The sequence below is a fragment of the Thalassophryne amazonica genome, unplaced genomic scaffold (assembly GCF_902500255.1).
Source record: "Thalassophryne amazonica unplaced genomic scaffold, fThaAma1.1, whole genome shotgun sequence".
NCBI classification, from domain to species: Eukaryota; Metazoa; Chordata; class Actinopteri; order Batrachoidiformes; family Batrachoididae; genus Thalassophryne; species Thalassophryne amazonica.
The window spans coordinates 132,501-152,228 of NW_022986278.1; the positions used below are offsets into that span (position 1 = coordinate 132,501).

General features: G+C 43.8%; 1 protein-coding gene across 1 annotated transcript in view; it reads right to left on the bottom strand.

The window, feature by feature from the left end:
• The window catches only part of LOC117505955 (stanniocalcin-like), a 21,089-nt gene extending 4,317 nt beyond the window's left edge, over window positions 1–16,772 (bottom strand). The window contains exons 1-4 of the mRNA XM_034165495.1: window positions 16,658–16,772; window positions 428–570; window positions 242–349; window positions 67–170 (exon numbers count right to left, since the gene is read on the bottom strand). Of these exons, the coding sequence (XP_034021386.1) occupies window positions 67–170; window positions 242–349; window positions 428–570; window positions 16,658–16,772 (470 nt within the window). The remainder of the gene's footprint in view (window positions 1–66; window positions 171–241; window positions 350–427; window positions 571–16,657) is intronic.
• Between the last annotated feature and the right edge of the window lie 2,956 nt (window positions 16,773–19,728).

The following is a 19,728-nucleotide window of genomic DNA, read 5'->3' on the forward strand; positions in this document are numbered from 1 at the left end:
ACTGTTTAATACCGTAACACCGCCGACCATCACCGTGTCACAAAGATCCTCCAGTAACGTCAGTACCTATTCGGGAAGTGAGTGGGAATCTGCACCACCTCGCCAATGGCATCAGGGTTGGTACGAGCCACCGTGCAAATATCGAGACTGGTGAGACATTCTTCTTCAACCTGTAACCAGAAGCACAGCTTAGAAAGGAGAGCGGCGCCGACTGTGAGCGTGTGCTGCTGTGCGGCTTCACCTCGGCAATCATCCTCTGGAACACGTTACAGCGGCGGATTGTTTGGAAAACCTTTGCTGAGATTCCTTGAGCGATGCAGTGCAGGCTTCTCTTCACGAAGGTTTTACCCTGTGCAATGGGACATAAGACAGACTGTCCACACAAACAAACGAGGGGACAAACAGATGGACATAGAGACAGACTGACCTCGGTGTTGAAGGTAGCAGCAGTGTGGAGGAAGAGTTCACAGATTTCATGCATCCCGTCTGTGTCACAAGTTGAATTTTCCAGACAGGAGAAGAACCCACAGCCCACAGCAACAGCACCGTTTAAACATCTGGCAACATCAGCTGCACATAGAGGCACACCATCAGGTTTCAGTCCAATGAACTTCAATAAAACAAGAGACGCTGGAGTCCTCTGGACAAAGAGAGTAATTCTGTCCAAATATGAGGAAGATGCAATTAAAGGAGAACTAAGTAAGTTTGGTCAGTTTTTTTGCCATTTCATCTCTTTTTTTTTTGGTTGCATTCTTCTTTACAGAGCTCCCCCTACAGCTTGGGAGTACATATGTCACAAAACAGTTGTTAAAAACTGCCTCCCTCCCTCACTCACTCTCCATGTGCATTTGCTTTAACGCAATCCATGGAACCATGTTCAAGAAATCAACAATCCACAGAAATACAGAGAACAGAGTTCTCAAAGTCAAACAGTGGGTGTTTGTGATCTGTGTCTCTGGACGTGTCTCTGATGTCTTGGTACAGCGGGCAGGTGGTCAGGAAGTGCAATATGATGAAATGTTTTCACGGTGAACTCTGCTCCAAAGCTTCCCCCACGAGCCGGAACGCAGGTCTGCATCTGTTTTTCACACTTCTTTGTCTTTCAGCTCTGCTATTCAAAGTCAGCCGGACTGGGATTGAGCCGTGTGGTAGGGTTAGGGTTAGGGTGTCATCATGTTGTGCTGTCCCTCTGTCACACTTTTTTTTCTCTTCCTCACTTCCTCTGTCATTTTTTTCCCACTGGATCTGTCATGATTGTAAACATGTGTGTGTCTCTGTGTGTCTCTCTCTGTGTCTGTGAAGCTCTGTGTGTGTGTGTCTCTGTGTCTGTGAAGCTCTGTGTGTGTCTCTCTCTGTGTCTGTGAAGCTCTGTGTGTGTGTCTCTGTGTCTCTCTCTGTGTCTGTGAAGCTCTGTGTGTGTGTCTCTGTGTGTGTCTCTCTCTGTGTCTGTGAAGCTCTGTGTGTGTGTGTGTCTCTGTGTCTCTCTCTCTGTCTGTGAAGCTCTGTGTGTGTGTCTGTGTGTGTCTCTCTCTCTGTCTGTGAAGCTCTGTGTGTGTGTGTCTGTGTGTGTGTCTCTCTCTCTGTCTGTGAAGCTCTGTGTGTGTGTCTCTGTGTGTGTCTCTCTCTCTCTGTCTGTGAAGCTCTGTGTGTGTGTGTCTGTGTGTGTCTCTCTCTCTCTGTCTGTGAAGCTCTGTGTGTGTGTGTGTCTCTCTCTGTGTCTGTGAAGCTCTGTGTGTGTGTCTCTGTGTGTGTCTCTCTCTGTGTCTGTGAAGCTCTGTGTGTGTGTGTCTCTGTGTCTGTGAAGCTCTGTGTGTGTCTCTGTGTGTGTCTCTCTCTGTGTCTGTGAAGCTCTGTGTGTGTGTCTCTGTGTGTCTCTCTCTGTGTCTGTGTGTCTCTGTGTGTCTCTCTCTGTGTCTGTGAAGCTCTGTGTGTGTGTCTCTGTGTCTCTCTCTGTGTCTGTGAAGCTCTGTGTGTGTGTGTGTGTGTGTGTGTGTGTGTGTGTCTCTGTGTGTGTGTGTGTCTCTGTGTGTGTGTCTCTGTGTCTCTCTCTGTCTGTGAAGCTGTGTGTGTGTGTCTCTGTGTGTCTCTCTCTGTCTGTGAAGCTCTGTGTGTGTGTGTCTCTGTGTGTGTGTCTCTCTCTGTGTCTGTGAAGCTCTGTGTGTGTGTGTGTCTCTGTGTGTCTCTGTGTCTGTGAAGCTCTGTGTGTGTGTGTGTGTCTCTGTGTGTGTCTCTGTGTCTGTGAAGCTCTGTGTGTGTGTCTCTGTGTGTGTCTCTCTCTGTGTCTGTGAAGCTCTGTGTGTGTGTGTGTGTCTCTCTCTGTGTCTGTGAAGCTCTGTGTGTGTGTCTCTGTGTGTCTCTCTCTGTCTGTGAAGCTCTGTGTGTGTGTGTGTGTGTGTGTGTCTCTGTGTGTGTCTCTCTGTGTCTGTGAAGCTCTGTGTGTGTGTGTGTCTCTGTGTGTGTGTCTCTGTGTCTCTCTCTGTCTGTGAAGCTGTGTCTGTGTGTCTCTGTGTGTCTCTCTCTGTGAAGCTCTGTGTGTGTGTGTCTCTGTGTGTGTCTCTCTCTGTCTGTGAAGCTCTGTGTGTGTGTGTGTGTGTGTCTCTGTGTGTGTCTCTGTGTCTGTGAAGCTCTGTGTGTGTGTGTGTGTGTCTCTGTGTGTGTCTCTGTGTCTGTGAAGCTCTGTCTGTGTGTGTGTGTGTGTGTCTCTGTGTGTGTCTCTCTCTGTGTCTGTGAAGCTCTGTGTGTGTGTGTGTGTGTCTCTGTGTGTGTCTCTCTCTGTGTCTGTGAAGCTCTGTGTGTGTGTCTCTGTGTGTCTCTCTCTGTGTCTGTGAAGCTCTGTGTGTGTGTGTGTGTCTCTGTGTGTGTCTCTCTCTGTGTCTGTGAAGCTCTGTGTGTGTGTGTGTCTCTGTGTGTGTGTCTCTGTGTCTCTCTCTGTCTGTGAAGCTGTGTGTGTGTGTCTCTGTGTGTCTCTCTCTGTCTGTGAAGCTGTGTGTGTGTGTCTCTGTGTGTCTCTCTCTGTCTGTGAAGCTCTGTGTGTGTGTGTCTCTGTGTGTGTCTCTCTCTGTGTCTGTGAAGCTCTGTGTGTGTGTGTGTGTGTGTCTCTGTGTGTGTCTCTGTGTCTGTGAAGCTCTGTGTGTGTGTGTGTGTGTCTCTGTGTGTGTCTCTGTGTCTGTGAAGCTCTGTGTGTGTGTGTGTGTGTGTGTGTCTCTCTCTCTGTGTCTGTGAAGCTCTGTGTGTGTGTCTCTGTGTCTAAAGTCTTAGTTTTCTTGTTCTTATGTATAACTGTTAGTTCACTCGTGCCTCAGCGGGGTGTGTGGGGGGGTGTATGTCAGAATCAGAATCACCTTTATTGTCATTGTAATTTGCATTACGAGATTTAAGTGCAACTCCAAAAAGATGCTTTCTGTGGCGCAAGTAACTTTAGCCAAATAAATGTACAACTAATATAAACATAAGGTAAAATAAAATGTGGACCAAGTAAAATGTAAACCGAGAATTATATACAACTGTGGAATCATATTGCACATGGTTTACAGATACTGCACAAGAAACTTGAAGGTGCAGATTAAAGTGGTTTGTTATTGTTCAGTGCAGTGATCGCTCTGGAGAGAAAGCTGTCCCTGAGTCTGTTTGTCCTAGTTTTGATTGATCTATACCATCAGCCGGAGGGTCGTAGGTCAAACAGGTGGTTGCTGGGGTGGGATGTGTCTTTGCAGCTCTGCTGAGGTAGTGAGAGCTGGCAATGTCTTCCAGGCTGGGCAGAGAGCAGCCAGTGATCCCCTGGACTGTTTTGATCACCCTCTGCAGCGCTCTCCTGTCTGCTGTGCCCCCGTACCACACTGATGTGTTGTGTTTCTCACGAGACCACAGACTCGTTCGTACAACACTGGGTAGTGTCTCTGACATTGCAAGGCTGGTTTTCTGCTGGGGGAGACAGAGACAGAGCCCTCATTCTCCCTAAAACAACTCATTTCAATTTAATTCAGTTCCAATTTATTTCATTTATCCACCTTATTCCTGAGAGCTGCTGTAGAACTGATTCTGGGTGAAAATTCCTGTGAGACATCGGATGTAGCAGTGAGCCATTGTTCTCTAGTGGATTTCATTTCCCGGACTGGTTTATTTTAAAGTTTGCTTTTTTTTCTAAACGATGATCAGCTCCTGTGATCTTGCACGGCTCGGGAACATGTTGCCCTGATCGCTTTTGTACTAACAACCAGACGAAGTTAAATCTGCGGCTACAACAGCGATGTTTTGAACATGCAGCCGGACTGAGAGAGTTTCCACCGCAGACCAAGAGATGAGGAGCACAGAAGGATGTGGCTGAAAAAACTCCACTTGTAAAGACCACCGAAAACGTTGTCACTTTGTTGACAAAAAACCCACAGAGGGACGTCCTACTTTGTGGTTGGAATATATCAGACCAGCGGAGAAGATAACGAGGACGGACAGCAGTGTCACGAGAACAACAGGTATGATTTCATGTGTCTGTTGTAATAATCATTAGTAACAACATGTATTATCATTTTCTGAACAGTTAAACTGTAACGTGTGTTTGGACTGCTGCTCTGTATGAACCTAGAAATGCCGTAATTTCAGTACAGACAGAAGAAAACGTTCAACAAGGCAGTATTTTAATCCTAATCTGACTTTAATATTGGAGCTGTTATTATCCAGTTAAGTGTGATGTAACGCATCATGTGATTTTCAACTTCCGGGTCCAAACAAAAAAGGCGCGCTGTCATTAACATTGAGAGCTCTGATCAGGCTGCACTTAAACTGCTGCACACGGACAACAGCATTAACATTGCAACATAAAACTCTTTGTATATTGTGCCTAAAACTCTCCTGGATGTATAGACGACGTTACTGCGTTTGTTTTAGGTAAAAATGCCAGAAGCTCAGGTCGTTTCAACGTTATTTTCAATGGGAGCTTCCTGTTCATTTTGTTCAGGGGGGAAAGTGAAGTTTGCACTTTAACGTCCTGTTTGTTGTCCTTTACAACACTGTTTGTCCTCTTTGTTCCACAGTAATATATATAAGATGTCTGAAATTCAGTTTGCGTTTATTAAATTCCACACAGATTAAACATAGCAGACACAGATCGTTGGTAATAATTGTTTTAGCAAGTTTTCAGGGTCTCATGGATGCAGTCTCTTATTAAAGTGATAAAAGCATAAAAAATTACATTTTAGTAGTACAGTGGAACCTTGATTTGTGAGTTGAATTTGTTCTGTGACCAAGCTTGTAAGACAGTCTGCTCATATTTCAAACGAATTTCCCCCATTGAAAATAACTAAAATAATTTTAATCTGTTCCAGCCTTGTAAAACATCCCCAAATCACTCTAAATTATGAAAACAAAATTAACAAACAGACATGTATATTTTACCTGTGCATAATAAAATATCTAAAGTAAAAGAAAAAAGTTTTATTAAGTGTTCTTACCTTAGAAACAGACGAATGAGGTTAACGGAGGCGGAGAAGAGAGGGGCGGAGCTTTGCACACACTGTAAACATAAACTAAAAGGATCATACAGACGTAACTTTAACTGTAAACTTGCAGGTCTTTGGACCCGGAAACAGATTTATCACATGATGCGTTACGTCAGATCTTAACAACTGGATGCACCAGGTTTTCTCTTGGTTTCTGGGCACAGAGGTGATGCTGTTACCAGGGGGAAGTCGTGGGCTTGATGGAAGGTTGATGGTGTAAGAAGAGTGTTGTTCTGAAAACCCATAATGCATCACTTCTTAATAATCATGTCCTGCATTTCTGCCCTCAGATGAACAAGATCAGATGGATCAGGGTGAGGAGGTTGTTTGCAGTAACGAAGTCATGCTGTCAGACAAAAGGATGGAGGGTCACACCTGTTGAAAAGGGCCCACCATCACGTGTGAGATGCATCCACCAGCACCACCAGGACCCCCACACCCTGTAGCTGACTGTATCTCAGAGAGTGATGTAGACTCCCGTCTGTATGCAGGGATTCCACTCACAGAGTTTCAAACACGTCACCATCAAAAATTCTAATGACTTTGATGAAACTGAGACAAACATTAGTCACGGCTGATTTGGCCCAGCGATTAAAATATCACAAGCTCAGCTCAGCAGCACAGTGGCACTGTGGGTAGACATTATGTGTGAACACATGAAGTGTGGTTACCTCATGAAACAATCAAAGAAACAGCGCCAAAAGCTTTTAAAGAGCACGTTGCTAACAAAACGTGTAACTGACTGCACAGAGACAGTTTTCCAAAAAGAAAAAACCTGGATTCAAGAAGTGAGTCACACAGACACGATTATACAAATAACACAGTTCAGTGTTTAGTGGCTGATTCCTCCTCTGGAATAATCGTGTTTATTTCTTACACTTATGGTGGAAAATGTGACATGTACAGAACACAGAAAGTGTTTTTTTGTAACATATATTGAAAATGTATTGAAAACACAGTTTTCCTTGTAACAATAAAAAATAAACAACTGAAAGTGTCTTATTTCCACGCTTCTTTATTTTCCTTCGCTCGGTGCTCTTTTGTTGTCCGACTCATTACACCTGATAAGTGATGACTGTATTTTTTAGAGATCCAGATATTTGGGGCAGAGCAGAACCTTCTTTCAACAAATTCACCCACTAATGTTGGAAGCAGATGTGAAAAGTAGAAATTCTGCAGGTGTTTCATGTGTCTGTAAAGACTTTGTCAAATGAAATGTCCACCTACAGGTGTTGAGTTGGTGTCCAGCTGCAGACAGACACGTCGCTGTCAAACTGGACCTGGAGGGATGCACCAACCACCGCATACTGCTATGGAGGTGGATGCGCCCACTGAGGTACTACCCACATTTACAGATTTTGATGGTATCTCGCTAGGCGCGCTGACGAAGCTTGTGATGTCGACTAAAAGCACAATCTGTTTATTTGATCCTATACCAACAAAACTGTTTAAGGTGTAAACGTGTGTGTGTCTCTGTGTAACAATCCTCTGTGTAACAATTTGTCTTAGTGCTGTGTTTGATACTGTGAATCATCATGTTTTACTCGATTGGCTGGAGAATGGTACTTCCTCTGATCATAGGGACATGAAGTTTGGTGTTCTGCAGGGATCCATTTTAGGTCCCCTGCTGTTTTCCCTTTATATAGCACCCCCTGGGAATATACTGCGGCACTTTGGAATTCCATTTCATTGCTATGCTGATGACACTCAATTGTACATGCCAATAACTGCTGGTAATCTCATTCACATAAAATCTTTGGAAGATTGCCTTGCATCAGTAAGAAGCTGGATGTCTAGTAACTTTCTACTTTTAAATTCTGATAAGACTGAAGTTATGGTTCTTGGTCCAGCTTAGGTTTGTGTGTTATACATCATACGGATAAAGTGAGGAACCTTGGAGTAATTTCTGATCCTACGTTGTCCTTTGATCTCCACATTAGAGACATTACAAGGACTGCTTTCTTCCATTTGTGAAATATAGCGAAGATTCGTCCCATCCTGTCTATGGCTGATGCTGAGACTTTGATTCATGCATTTGTCTCTTCTAGATTGGACTATTGTAATGCTCTATTTTCTGGTTTACCGCAGTCCAGGATTAGGGATCTTCAACTGGTGCAAAATGCTGCTGACAGACTTTTGACACAAAGCAGAAAGTTTGACCACATTACGCCTGTTTTGGCGTTCCTGCACTGGCGTCCAGTTGCTGCAAGATCGGATTTTAAAGTACTGTTATTAGTTTATAAAATTGTTCATGGACTTGCACCTCCCTATCTGGCTGACTTGATAAGCCCCTATGTACCGGCTCGGGCCCTGCGTTCTCAGGGTGCAGGACTTCTGTGTGTTCCCAGGGTGAATAAAAAGTCTGCCGGTCACAGAGCTTTCTCCTACCGTGCTCCAGCTCTGTGGAACGATCTCCCGGCACACATTTGGCAGTCGGATACTGTGGAGACTTTTAAGTCACGTTTAAAGACTCATTTGTTTTCCCTGTTTTATCATTAGTGTTATGTTGTGTTTTTATTCTTGTATTCTTTTATGGTTTTTTTGTCTTTTTATTGTGTTTTAAATTTTGAATTCAGTTTTTTCTGTTTTTTATGTTGTGTAAATCTCATCGTGATTTGGTGCTATATAAATTAATACATTTGAATTTGAAATTTATGTAAAAAATCTGTCTTAGAGTTTATTTTATTGAAGGCTCACATGTTTTCTGTCACATTGGTTCATCCATTATAATGAACTAAAGTTACCCACCTGGTGACCTGCTGTTTGTATTCGACCTGATGCTGAAACTCGAACCCAGGCTCAGTGATCAGGGACTTTAAGGCTTTTCTGGACTCTACTTCTGCCTTCAGGTCAATAAGTTGTGTCCTAAGACCTCTTGTAGCAGAACTGGACTGACTTTATTACTGTGCAGGTCCTGATGCTCCTCAGAGCTTTTCAGATCGTTCACTGCCTCCTGTCCGGAGCGAGAGTTAAGAAAAGGAGCTAAAAATGCTCCTGTATGTTATCTGAGACCACTTCTTCATGTCGTCCTCTCTGTATTTGTAGACAGTGGGACTTTAATGTTGTCTCCTTTGAGCTGGGACAGCTGCTGTTTTGCATAATTAATGAATGATGTATGCCTTGTATGTTTATTGTATATGTTAATTTGCTGACTGTGTGACTCATTCGTGGCTAATCGAAAGAGGATAAGGTATGTTGACATTGTGTAGAAGGCTATGGTAATCTCTCGGGTAGAATACAAGATGTGTCTCACAGTGAGATGTATAACAACAGGTGTGAACTGTCTGGGGGGAGTGGCTGGGGGCTGCGTGATGAGTGCATGATCAGTCCGGTAAAGGAAGGATGCACTGCGCACAGGATGAGAAGTGGACCAATCAAGAAAGAATACAACATCTTAGTGTAGTTACGTAATGTCTAGAGCAGGAAACTCAGTGAAGCATAGATGGGTTCAGGTAGAGATAGACGGGGTTCTGCTCAGAGCTCCTGACAGCCCCCCAGACTCTGTCTGACTGCTCAGGCAAACTAAGCGTGAACCCAGAGACTCTCTGACTGTTATTTACTTTGGCTCTTTCTCTGTAATAAATGGCGAGGTCAACTGAGAAACAGACTGAATCCTAGTCATTGTGTGGGGGAACTGAAAGGTATCTTCTGATTCATTGATTTACAAATACAAGTGGTACTTCTATGGTAACATTTTTACAGGACACAACACGGGTTTCCCCAACAGTCTCTAAGCCTCGTAGAAAGTGGATTCGCGTGAACAGTTAACATGTAAACAAACGACGGTTCATACCGGAAGTCTCACCCATAATTCACGCAAAACCTCATGGGGGCTCAGAATAAGGTGGATATAATGCCAAATTACAACAAAGCTGCCTCAAGGTGCTTCACACATTTACCCATCAGAATTACTTACAAACGTAGTTCTCCTTTAAGTCATGTGAATGTTGGTGTTCGTCTTTTGGCTGCTCCCATTTGAGCAGAGTTACCACAGAAGATCCAGCCCAGATGCACACTGAGACTTGGCAGTAGCAGTTATCAGGAGCTTCTGAGCTCTTAAGGAGAAGCCTTTCTTAGTTTGGAGATCAAGTGTTTAAAATGAACTTGTGCCGTGTCAATAGTCAATCCTGAATACTTGTAGCTGCTTGACTAGCTCGAGAACATTACCTCGGGCGGTTTTGATTGATGGTATGTTCGCCAAGTTAACAGCTGATTTAGAGAAAACATTATTTTGGATTTGAAGTAGTGAATTTGTCCAGATGGTTCTGAATAGGGATGAGTGAGTCCACCCCTATCTGCATCTGTATCCGTTCAGCCATCTAAATTATCTGTATCTGTACCTGTACTTGGAGTAAGCGGGGCCTAAACCAAAAATGGGCATGGTTTAATTGGAAATTTTTATGAACTGCAGTGAGAAAGTGTCAGATATTGTATGCAGCCATATACAATAAAAATATTAATATAGGCTACTTTGTGTGTTCAGCTATATGTGTGTAAGTGGTGTGTAACACTGTTTTATTTTTTAATGATCTGTGTTTCCAACTGACTTTATATCATCAACCAAACTAAGAGCAAGAAAACGGTAAAAAAAAAAAAAAAAAAACCTGACCGGAGTGGAGGCAGTGACCGACGTGACACAAGCCGTTTTCAGCTCTGTCTTTTCAAATGCACCGCATATGTTACGAAACAAGTTCACAGAGTAACTTTAAATATCATACAAACCGAAATAGAGGAGAGCTGAAGAAAAGAGAGCAATGTGAGGTAGAGTCAATCCAAGCACAGAGGGATCAGTCCCTGTCTGTGTGTGTGTGCCAGAGTGAGCCACAGGTCTGGCTGCAGAGATGTGTCTGTGTAGGGAGAGGCAGGCGCTGTGTGTGACTGGCCAATCACAGAGGGTGAAGACATTCAGTTATCCAATGAGGATTTTCCTTCAGCACGAGCATGGATATTGAGTTTTACTCATATCATGCTCGCACTCGTCAGAAATGCTTTATCCATACCGGATACTTGTCTGAAATGAGTATCCGGCTCATCCCTAGTTCTGAAGCACATCAAAAGATGACAGCAAGAATTCAACTGCCTGTGTCACTGAGTTTCAGCAGCAATCAAATATGGTGTCATCAGCATATGATAGCATGTCATCAGCATGGTAGAAGCCGTTTGATAGGTTTGTACACAGGTCAGTAGTATAAAGTGTGAACAAGATAGGTCTCAAGGCTGAGCCTTGAGGAACAACCTTTTGAGTCCTGCTTGCCAAATAGTCTGCAAACCAAGAGACAGTGTAAAGAATTTCTCATAAAAGACTGTGATCCATGGTGTCAGATGCCTTCAAGAGATCGAGAAATAGTGCGACACAAAAACTTTTAGGATCCAAAGACATAGTTTAAGACCTTTAGGACAGCAGGTGTGGTGCTATATTGTTTCCTAAAACCAGACTGGAAAGGGTGTAAAATATTATTTGATTCTAGGAAGTCCTTCAATTGATCACAGACCAACTTTTGAAATAATTTTGCTAGAATGCACAGTTGGGAAAAGGTCTGTAACTGTTCACATTTGAAGGTTCACCTCCTTTTAGCAGGGGCACGGCAAAGGCAGATTTCCAGACTTTAAGGAGTTTGTTCGTGCTTAGACTCAAATTAAAGATGGCAGTTAGAGGCTTGGCAATTACATTTGCAGCTGATTTAAAAAAAAAAATGGATCTAAACCTTCAGGACCAGTTGATTTTTTGGAATCCAGCATCTTCAACACACTACAGACCTCAGAGACACACACAGGTTTGAACTGAAATGGACAATCAACTGTAGGACATCTTATTCCATCAGGTTCACAATTTTAAGGCAGTTTTTTTTAGGGCCAGTGTTGAGGGAATTGAACAAATGTCCTGCTTTAATGAAACGTTCATTAAAGTATTCTGACATGGCACATTTATCAGTCAAATGTTTGGAATCTTTGACCAGGAAATTGGGTGGCTCACTAGTAGACATGACACTGGAAGCAGATCTCCCATCCTTCCAGAATGTTTTGGGGTCTTCAGTTTTCAGTGATTTTGGATTAAAAAAAATTCAGATTTAGCCTTGTTAATTATTACGAAGCTGACGTTACCCCAGTCAGCTTCTGTTTTACTTTTCTGTGCCTTGGACCAAAATGTTTGAAGTCTCTTTTAAAGTAGACCTGCATTGAAATAAATGTGGTCAGAAAAAAATAGCTGATATGTATTTCTAAGACCCTTATGAATGCAGTAAAATAAATCTGCAAGCCCAAATTTGTAATTCAGCGGAGAAATCTTCATTTAAAAATGACAAATTTGCAGCTAAAATTTGGCCCTCAGCGAAAACTGTTTGTACATCCGGGACATTGCAGTGACGTCCGGCAGAAGACGGAGCGCTCCCGCCTTCAGTCCGATCCCGCACTGAAATTGATTTTATCTGTTAGTAATGTTACTCTTAAACACATCCTGGTTTCAACATCGAAAAGTAAGCTGCAATGAATGTGAGATACAGCTCTGCATGCTCAGATCAGCGGTGACATCAACAGCGGGCGACGTTCTTCCCCGACGCCTTGTTCTCACTGCCTCCGATGCGCTTACTGAGTCTGCGGGCTCGGTAAACGCCGCAGCGGGCCACTCACACCACCCTTGTCTGCTGTGCAGAGCTACGGCCAACTCCAGCACCACCTCCCTGTCTACTGAATGGAGGTGCGGCCAACTTGGCAACAAGTCCAGAGACTACGCTCGCTGTTTTGATACAGAGCGGCCGGCCGCCCACAAGGACAGACTTCTTGCGGAAAAATTCTGCAGCGCCGCACAGTCTCGGTAATCGCAGCCGCAGAGCTCCCTGGCCGCTGAGAGAGGTTTATATCTTTTTAATGACTTGGATTCTTTGCGGATCCCGCATCCGTACCCCGCGACGGTAACACCGGAGGCTAAAGACAGTAGATTTTCAATGCGACACCACTCAATCAAACGGGCGTATGTAAAAGTCCCCAAAAATAATTTTCAAGCAAAAATAAAAGAAATGTGTACTCACCAAACGTGCCGCAAGACAATATGAAGTTTTAAAAAAGTTGATCCTTCCGTATAAGACAATAAAAGGTGCTTTTGTAAGCGATGCAAACTGACGTAAATCCACAAATTACAGTTGCCGCGCGCAATGCGGAGGGCTAAATTGTAGCTGTAAATTTGTCATTTTTAAACAAAGATTTCTCCATTGAATGACAGATCTGGACTTGCAGATTTACTTTACTACATTCAGAAGGATCTTATGTGTAAATATGAGTCATTTTTTGGTCCAAAGATCTGACTGCATTTATTTCAGTGCAGGTCTACTTTAAGTACAGCAGGTTTGGTTTTGGGTAGTTTGGTCTCCCTGACTACTGCTACTGCACAATGATCACTCAGATCATTCTTGAAAACCCAGACTTCAGGGTATTTGTGGAGTGATGATCTGGAAGGGTGTTTGGTAATGGGCCAAGTTGGGCTGTCAGTCAGTTGATTTTGATTCAGTGACTCACAGTGGATTTTAGGCTGTCTGAGGCTGAAGACAACCAATCAAGGTATAGGTCCCCCACTAACACGAGCTCACCAGGGTTTAGTCCAGTTATACGAGGTCTATTAGAAAAGTATCAGACCTTATTATTTTTTTCAAAAACCATATGGATTTGAATCACGTGTGATTACATCAGACATGCTTGAACCCTCGTGGGCATGCGAGAGTTTTTTCACGCCTGTCGGTTACGTCATTCTCCTGTGGGCAGTCTTTGAGTGAGGAGTCGCCCACCCTCTCGTCGATTTTTTCATTGTTAGGAATGGCTCAGAGACTGCTGCTTTGTTTGATCAAAATTTTTTCAAAACTGTAAGGCACAACTGAGTGGACACCATTCGATAAATTCAGCTGGTTTTCGGTAAAAATTTTAACGGCTGATGAGAGATTTTGGTCTGGTAGTGTCGCCGTAAGGACGGCCCACGGCGCCTGACGGCGATCTGCGCTTCGAGGTGGCAGCGTCTCGCCGTTTCAAGTTGAAAACTTCCACATTTCAGGCTCTGTTGACCCAGTAAGTCGTCAGAGAACAGAGAACTTTCAGAAGAAGTCGGCATGAGGAGTTTATTCAGACATTCCATTGTTAATGGACATTTTGTAATGAAAGAACGTGCGGGCAGAGTCGCATGTCGGGCCGGACCTGACCGCGGGGGGTCGCGACAGGAAAAACACCTCCGTTGGAAACCTTAACGGGCAAGTTGGAACATGCCCAAGCTGTTAAACAATTTCTCAGTTACTCACTTGTTGAAAGCCATCAAAAGCCGCCTGAATTTTAGAAATGGTTTTCAACACGGAGGTGTTTTTCCTGTCGCGGCACACACAGATTCGAGTCGTTTCCGTGACGACTCGGAGAATTTGCGTGCACGTCTTTCATTAAAAAATGTCCTTAAACAGTGGAATGTCCGAATAACGTCCTCATGCCGGCCTCTTCTGAATCTTCTCTGTTCTCTCATGACGTCCTCGGTGAATTAAGCCTTAAATTAGGATGTTTTCAGGTCGAAACAGGCCGACGACGGCGCCTGGAAGCGCTGCAGGACGTCCCGCTCCGTGGGAAGTCCTTACAGCGACAGAAACACCCCATAATCTCTCATCAGCCGTTAAACTTTTCACCGAAAACCAGCTTAATTTCTCGAATAGTGTCCACTCGGATATTCCTCACAGGTCCAGAAAAATTTTTGATAAAGCAACGCGCGCCGTCTCGAGCAGCGTGTGAAACAAAAGAATTCAGCCGAGAGGGCGGGACCACATCTCACTCAAGGCCTGCCCACAGGGAAATGACATCACCAACACACGTGAAAAAACTCACGCATGCGCACGAGGGTTCAAGCATGATTGGTGGAATCGCACATCATTCAAATCCATATAAAATAAAAGGGTCGGTTTATTGTCTAATAGACCTCGTATAATTATTTGGGGGGGGGGGGGGGTGCTGTAACAGCCCATGACTGTAAGGGACTGTCCCGGCTGGAATTCAACTTTCAATGCCAGGAGTTCAAATTGTATGCCCCCCCCAAAACACTTTGAGGGTGAGGAGCCTGGGTTAGGCTGTACGTTGCCTGACAGTAGGAGAAGGAGAAGATATTTCCTTGTTACATTAAAAATTTAGTTATTTTTTAACTATGTTGGAGATTTTGAGTGTGTTTTCTGTGTGTCAAACTGATCTGTAAGACTGATAAAGACATCAGAGGAAGAAGAGTTCGTCAAATTAGTCAAATTAAACCTTGTAGGACATCAGTCAATTTGAAACTGAAGTAGTCGATATTCACCAGGTGCAAGTCTCTGAGCTGGAGAAATCCAAAGATGGGTGGGGGACGTGCCTCTGCATCCCACCACCACGGTACGATAAAACACATAAGTAAACAATACAAGGATTTAATTAATTGCTACTGTTGCTGGTAGCAGAATATAAAGGGGGGGGGGGGGGCATTAATTAGTTACACAACATGAGGACATTTCTGTTACTGTTGTAACCGTTACTGGCTGCAGAATACAAATTGAGCAAGAAGGGGAAGGATAAAAGAAAAAATAATAATTACACAACAAAAGACATTCTGAGTGCAGAATGTCCTTTTTAATTAAACAGTCAGATTCCCCTGGTCCGCACCAGTTCTAAGTCAGCTGCTAGGTGCCAGCCGAGCCGGCTGTGTTAGCTATGTTACGGACCGTTTCCAGTGACCAGCAGCCTACAGTGTCCCAGCATCAGTGAGCAGCAAACAACAGCAGCCGATGGACCAACAGTTAGAATTAAACAGGCATCAACAAGCAAGCAGGCAAACAGCGGACTGGCAGGTCCCAACAAATCCAGTGAAGACAGCTATCAATTAGCTTGTACCTTGCTATAAAGCAAGTGGGCAGGCAGGTCTCGACGTATCCAATTGGAGCAGCTAGCAGTTAGCGGCTTGCTAGCCTACAGCTCCAGCAGCTAGCAAGCGGTGGGTCTCAACAGCTCTAGCAGTGAATGGGCCGGTACAACCAATTCGGTCAGGCCTCAACGAATATTTAGCAGCTCCAGCAGCGAGTGGGCCAGCAGACCAGCAGTTTTACTGCCAGTGGCTCTGTTGACAGCAAATTTGGCGGCTGTAGAAGCTCCAGGTAGCTAGCATGCTGCTAGCAGAGTAACAGGCCGTGATATCTCCTCCGACAGCGGCAGTTTCAGCGCTCAGCAGTGGAGGAAGTCAAAAACAGTCAAAACTCCCGAAGAGTCCACAGGTGGAACCCAGACAGCACAGCACGAGCGGCGGAATGTGGATTGCTGGGGGTTTGCAGGAACGAGTCCAGGGGAGGTCCTCGCTGCTAGCTAGCCTATGGTATGTGAGATGTTAAAATAATTTTTTATAAGGACTAGAAAAGACGTGCCAATAGGTCGGTCTGGTCACATAATAATCCCCTGAAACCCTGGAATCCAAGATAAACCCAGAGTTGAACCCCTAAAACCTCCTTAAAATAACTAATTCTATGAGTAGAATAAGCATGGACATGTGCTTCTACCGAACTACCTTCCTTTGACCATCTTTGTTGGCCGAAGGAAAGTAGTTCGGTACAACGTGGATCCGCTACAATGGATCTGGGGTACTGGATCCACTAGTAAACCCGTGGATCCACATCCGGCTGAGGTATAAAATTAAAGAAATATAAAAGAGATCTTTATTTATCTCAGCAGTGATCTTCATGCCTCTGGATCCTCGGCCTTTGAGATCCAGAGGTGTCTGGGAAGTCACAAAGTCACACGTCAGAGGTGTTTGGCAGCACTTTGAAGGATCCCCACTGGAACGACTTTGTATCAAAGCAACAGTTATTCAGAGAGACTCAGATGAGGAGGATCACGTGCACCGTGAGGGAGCGGCATCTGAGACATTTTGTCCATGTGGGCCGTTTGTCTGTGCCTGATCCAGCACGGGGAGAAAGAACGCTGAGTTTGACACAGATTTACCGTACAGTTCTCGTTGCTGACCAAAGCCTGACATCGTCTGACCGCCGTGGTTTTGATTTTGATGTTATTTACGTCATTTTGCAGAGGTTAGTTTTCTGAGCATATTTTAGAAATGTTAATGTGTAAAAGATGGAGCAGTATGACATTCTTCATCACCATGTTTCATCATCACAAGCACAAAGTAAGAAGCAGAAACTTACTGGCGCTGTTTGTGGAGAAACGTGCCCGTCGTGGAGCGCCCTCCTGTGGCAGCATCTCGAAGCAGGTGGCGCCGCAGAGGGCGAAGAGCACGAGGACAGCGGGTGTGGGCAGCATGGCGCGTGAACAGGAAGCTAGCACTCAGCCGGTTTGTGGTCCTGGTCCGGGTCCTGGTCAGGCCACAGTCCTCAGCCGGCATTTATCTCCGCTCCGTCTGGGACTGACCAATCAGAAGGCGGCAGTCGTGTGGGGGCGCTGTTCATGTTTTATTCCTGCGTAATTAAGCTGAGTGAAAGTTTCCACCAGGACACGCTGCCTGAAGGTCACAACGTGTTGAGCTGAAACAGTCTGTCTGATTATTGATTTTGTCACTGATCACGTCTTATGTGTCCTCTCCTACAACTGAACTGCATTTAAACATCATTCATGACTGAGTGAACACTGTCATATATTACACAAAACAAACACTGGAAATAGACAACTGATTCAATTCTGTGATTAAATAAAGAAATCAAAACCTCACATTTGAATTTTTGCTGGAATATGACAGTTTGAATGAGATTTTCTGTCAAAACACTGGATGACTGAATAATAGGCATCTTAAAACCTTTATGTTATACTATATATATATATATATATATACATTATGTATATATATATATATACATATATATATATATATATATATATATATGTATATATATATGTATATATATATGTATGTGTGTGTGTGTGTATAATTTGTACCACACTTGGCAAGAATAGCATATTGATAATTTATAGTCATTATGAATGTAAATGTAGGTAAAATAATACATTTCCAGTTCAGTTGGGATCAAAGGTCGTAATGTGTTTTGTTTTTTTACATGTGACACAGTTATGTTGTGTAATTTATGTTACAGCTCTAATGATCAGAAGTCTCACTTTCTAAAATAGACATCAAGTACGGTGTGTGTGTGTGTGTGTGGGGGGGGGGGGGGGGGGGGGGGTCACGTTTCCTGTGTTTTCTGTGTCGATGGAGCAGAAAGATGTTATCAGCAGGACACCCGTGTCACCGACTGTACAGTTCCACCCCGCCTTCACTTTGCATGTGTCATTCCTGAGTGTCAGCAGCGATTCACTGACTATCACCTTGATTCTGCTTCAAACTGCCTCCAGTCAGTCTCAGCGACAGATATCTGAAGCTTTTCTACAACAATCATTTCCACATAAATTCTGCATTATTTCATCATGAAAGACAGCGGAGCGATCAGAGCGCCACAGCAGCGTGTCTGAGTCTGACGTGCTGCTGCACCAACGTCAGTTCAGAGCGATTATCACCTCATTTCTTGTTTTGGCTTCAAACTGACTTTAGAATGAATTAAGAGGTTTTACTTTGTCATCTGGTGGTTAATAATCACATTAGTCCCTTTGATCACTTTGGGTGTAATTTCAATTTTTCAATTCAATTTTCAATTTTATTAATTTATATAGCACCATGTCACAACAGTCGCCTCAAGGCGCTTCACACAACACACAGTTCATAGCAGCACTAAATAAATTAAAATAGAAAAGGGAAAAACATAATAAATTAACGAGAAGACAGTCTGAAAAAGTGGGTCTTCAATTTAAAATCTTGACCGTGATGCTGTTAGATTGTTCCAGACCTCGGTAGGCCTCGGTAAGAGAAAGGCTGTATACCCCCACTTTTTATTCACCCTGAGAACATACAGAAGTCCTGTGTCTTGGGGTAAGGGTCGAGCCGGTACGTAGGGCTTTGACCAAGTCCACCAGGTAGGAAGGAGCCAGTCCACGAACAATTTTATAGACCAGCAACAGGACTTTAAAATCCAATCTGGCAGAAACCGGAAGCCAATGAAGGGACTCCAGAATGGGTGTAATGTGGTCAAACTTTCTACTTTGTGTCAAATGTCAAACTGAAGACCCCTAATGTTGGACTGTGGCAGACCAGAAAATAAAGCATTACAATAATCCAGTCTAGAAGAGATAAATACATGTATCAGGGTCTCAGCATCAGCCATAGACAGAGGATGGGACGAATCCTCGCTATGTTTCGCAGATGGAAGAAGGCAGTCCTCATAATATCTCTAATGTGGAGGTCAAAGGACAACCTAGGATCAAAAAGTACCCCAAGATTCCTCACTTTGTCTGTGTTAAGCAGGCATCGGCAAGTAAGTAGGCAAACAGTGGACTGGCAGGTCCCAATGAATCCAATGAACACAGCTATCTATTAGCTTTTACCTAGCTAGCAAGCAAGTGGAACCCATCCCACCTGCTCAAAGGGATGTTAATCAGTGTTTGGACACAACTGGTTTAAAACCCCTAGGAACAGATCCAGAGGTTAGTGAAAGATTAACAATTTCCAGCATAGCCGGCCCAAAAAAGGGCCACAGGTTCTTAAACAGTTTTGTTGGTATAGGATCAAATAAGTAGCTTGTACTTTTGTAGACATCACGAGTTTTATCAACATGTCTAGTGAAACATTATCAAATTCTGTAACGCTAGATATCACCTCAGTGATAACACCCAACTCCATAGCAGGGTGCAATGGTTGAGCCAAGGCGTGCTGAAATATGTTGAATCTAATGCGGGGTTGGGCAATCATGTGCTATGAAGGGCCAAAGCACTGCAGGTTTGCCTTGCTACCAGTCACCTCAGCAGGTGATTTCATTAATGATTAGGTGTTTCAGCAGGTAATTTCAAGACGACCAGGTGTTTATGTTCAAGGTAGAAGCTCATCAGCAACCCACCTGCTGAGGTAATTGGCTGCAAGGAAAGCCTGCAGTGTCTCGGCCCTCGTTGCCCACCCTTGATCTAATGTCTTCTATTTTCTTCTTGAAATAATCCAAGAGGTCCTGAGCTACAAATGGAGGATGACTAAAAGATGGCTGTCTATGGATAAGAAATGCTACCATGATAAAAACAAAAATTTTGAGTTTTATTGGTCAAATCAGAATAGTAGACCCACTTTGTAGTCAATAGTGCATGTTTATACTCTATGATAGCATCATGCCATGCAAGGTGGAACACCTCTAATTTGGAGCTATGCCATTTCCATTCCAAACCTCTAGCC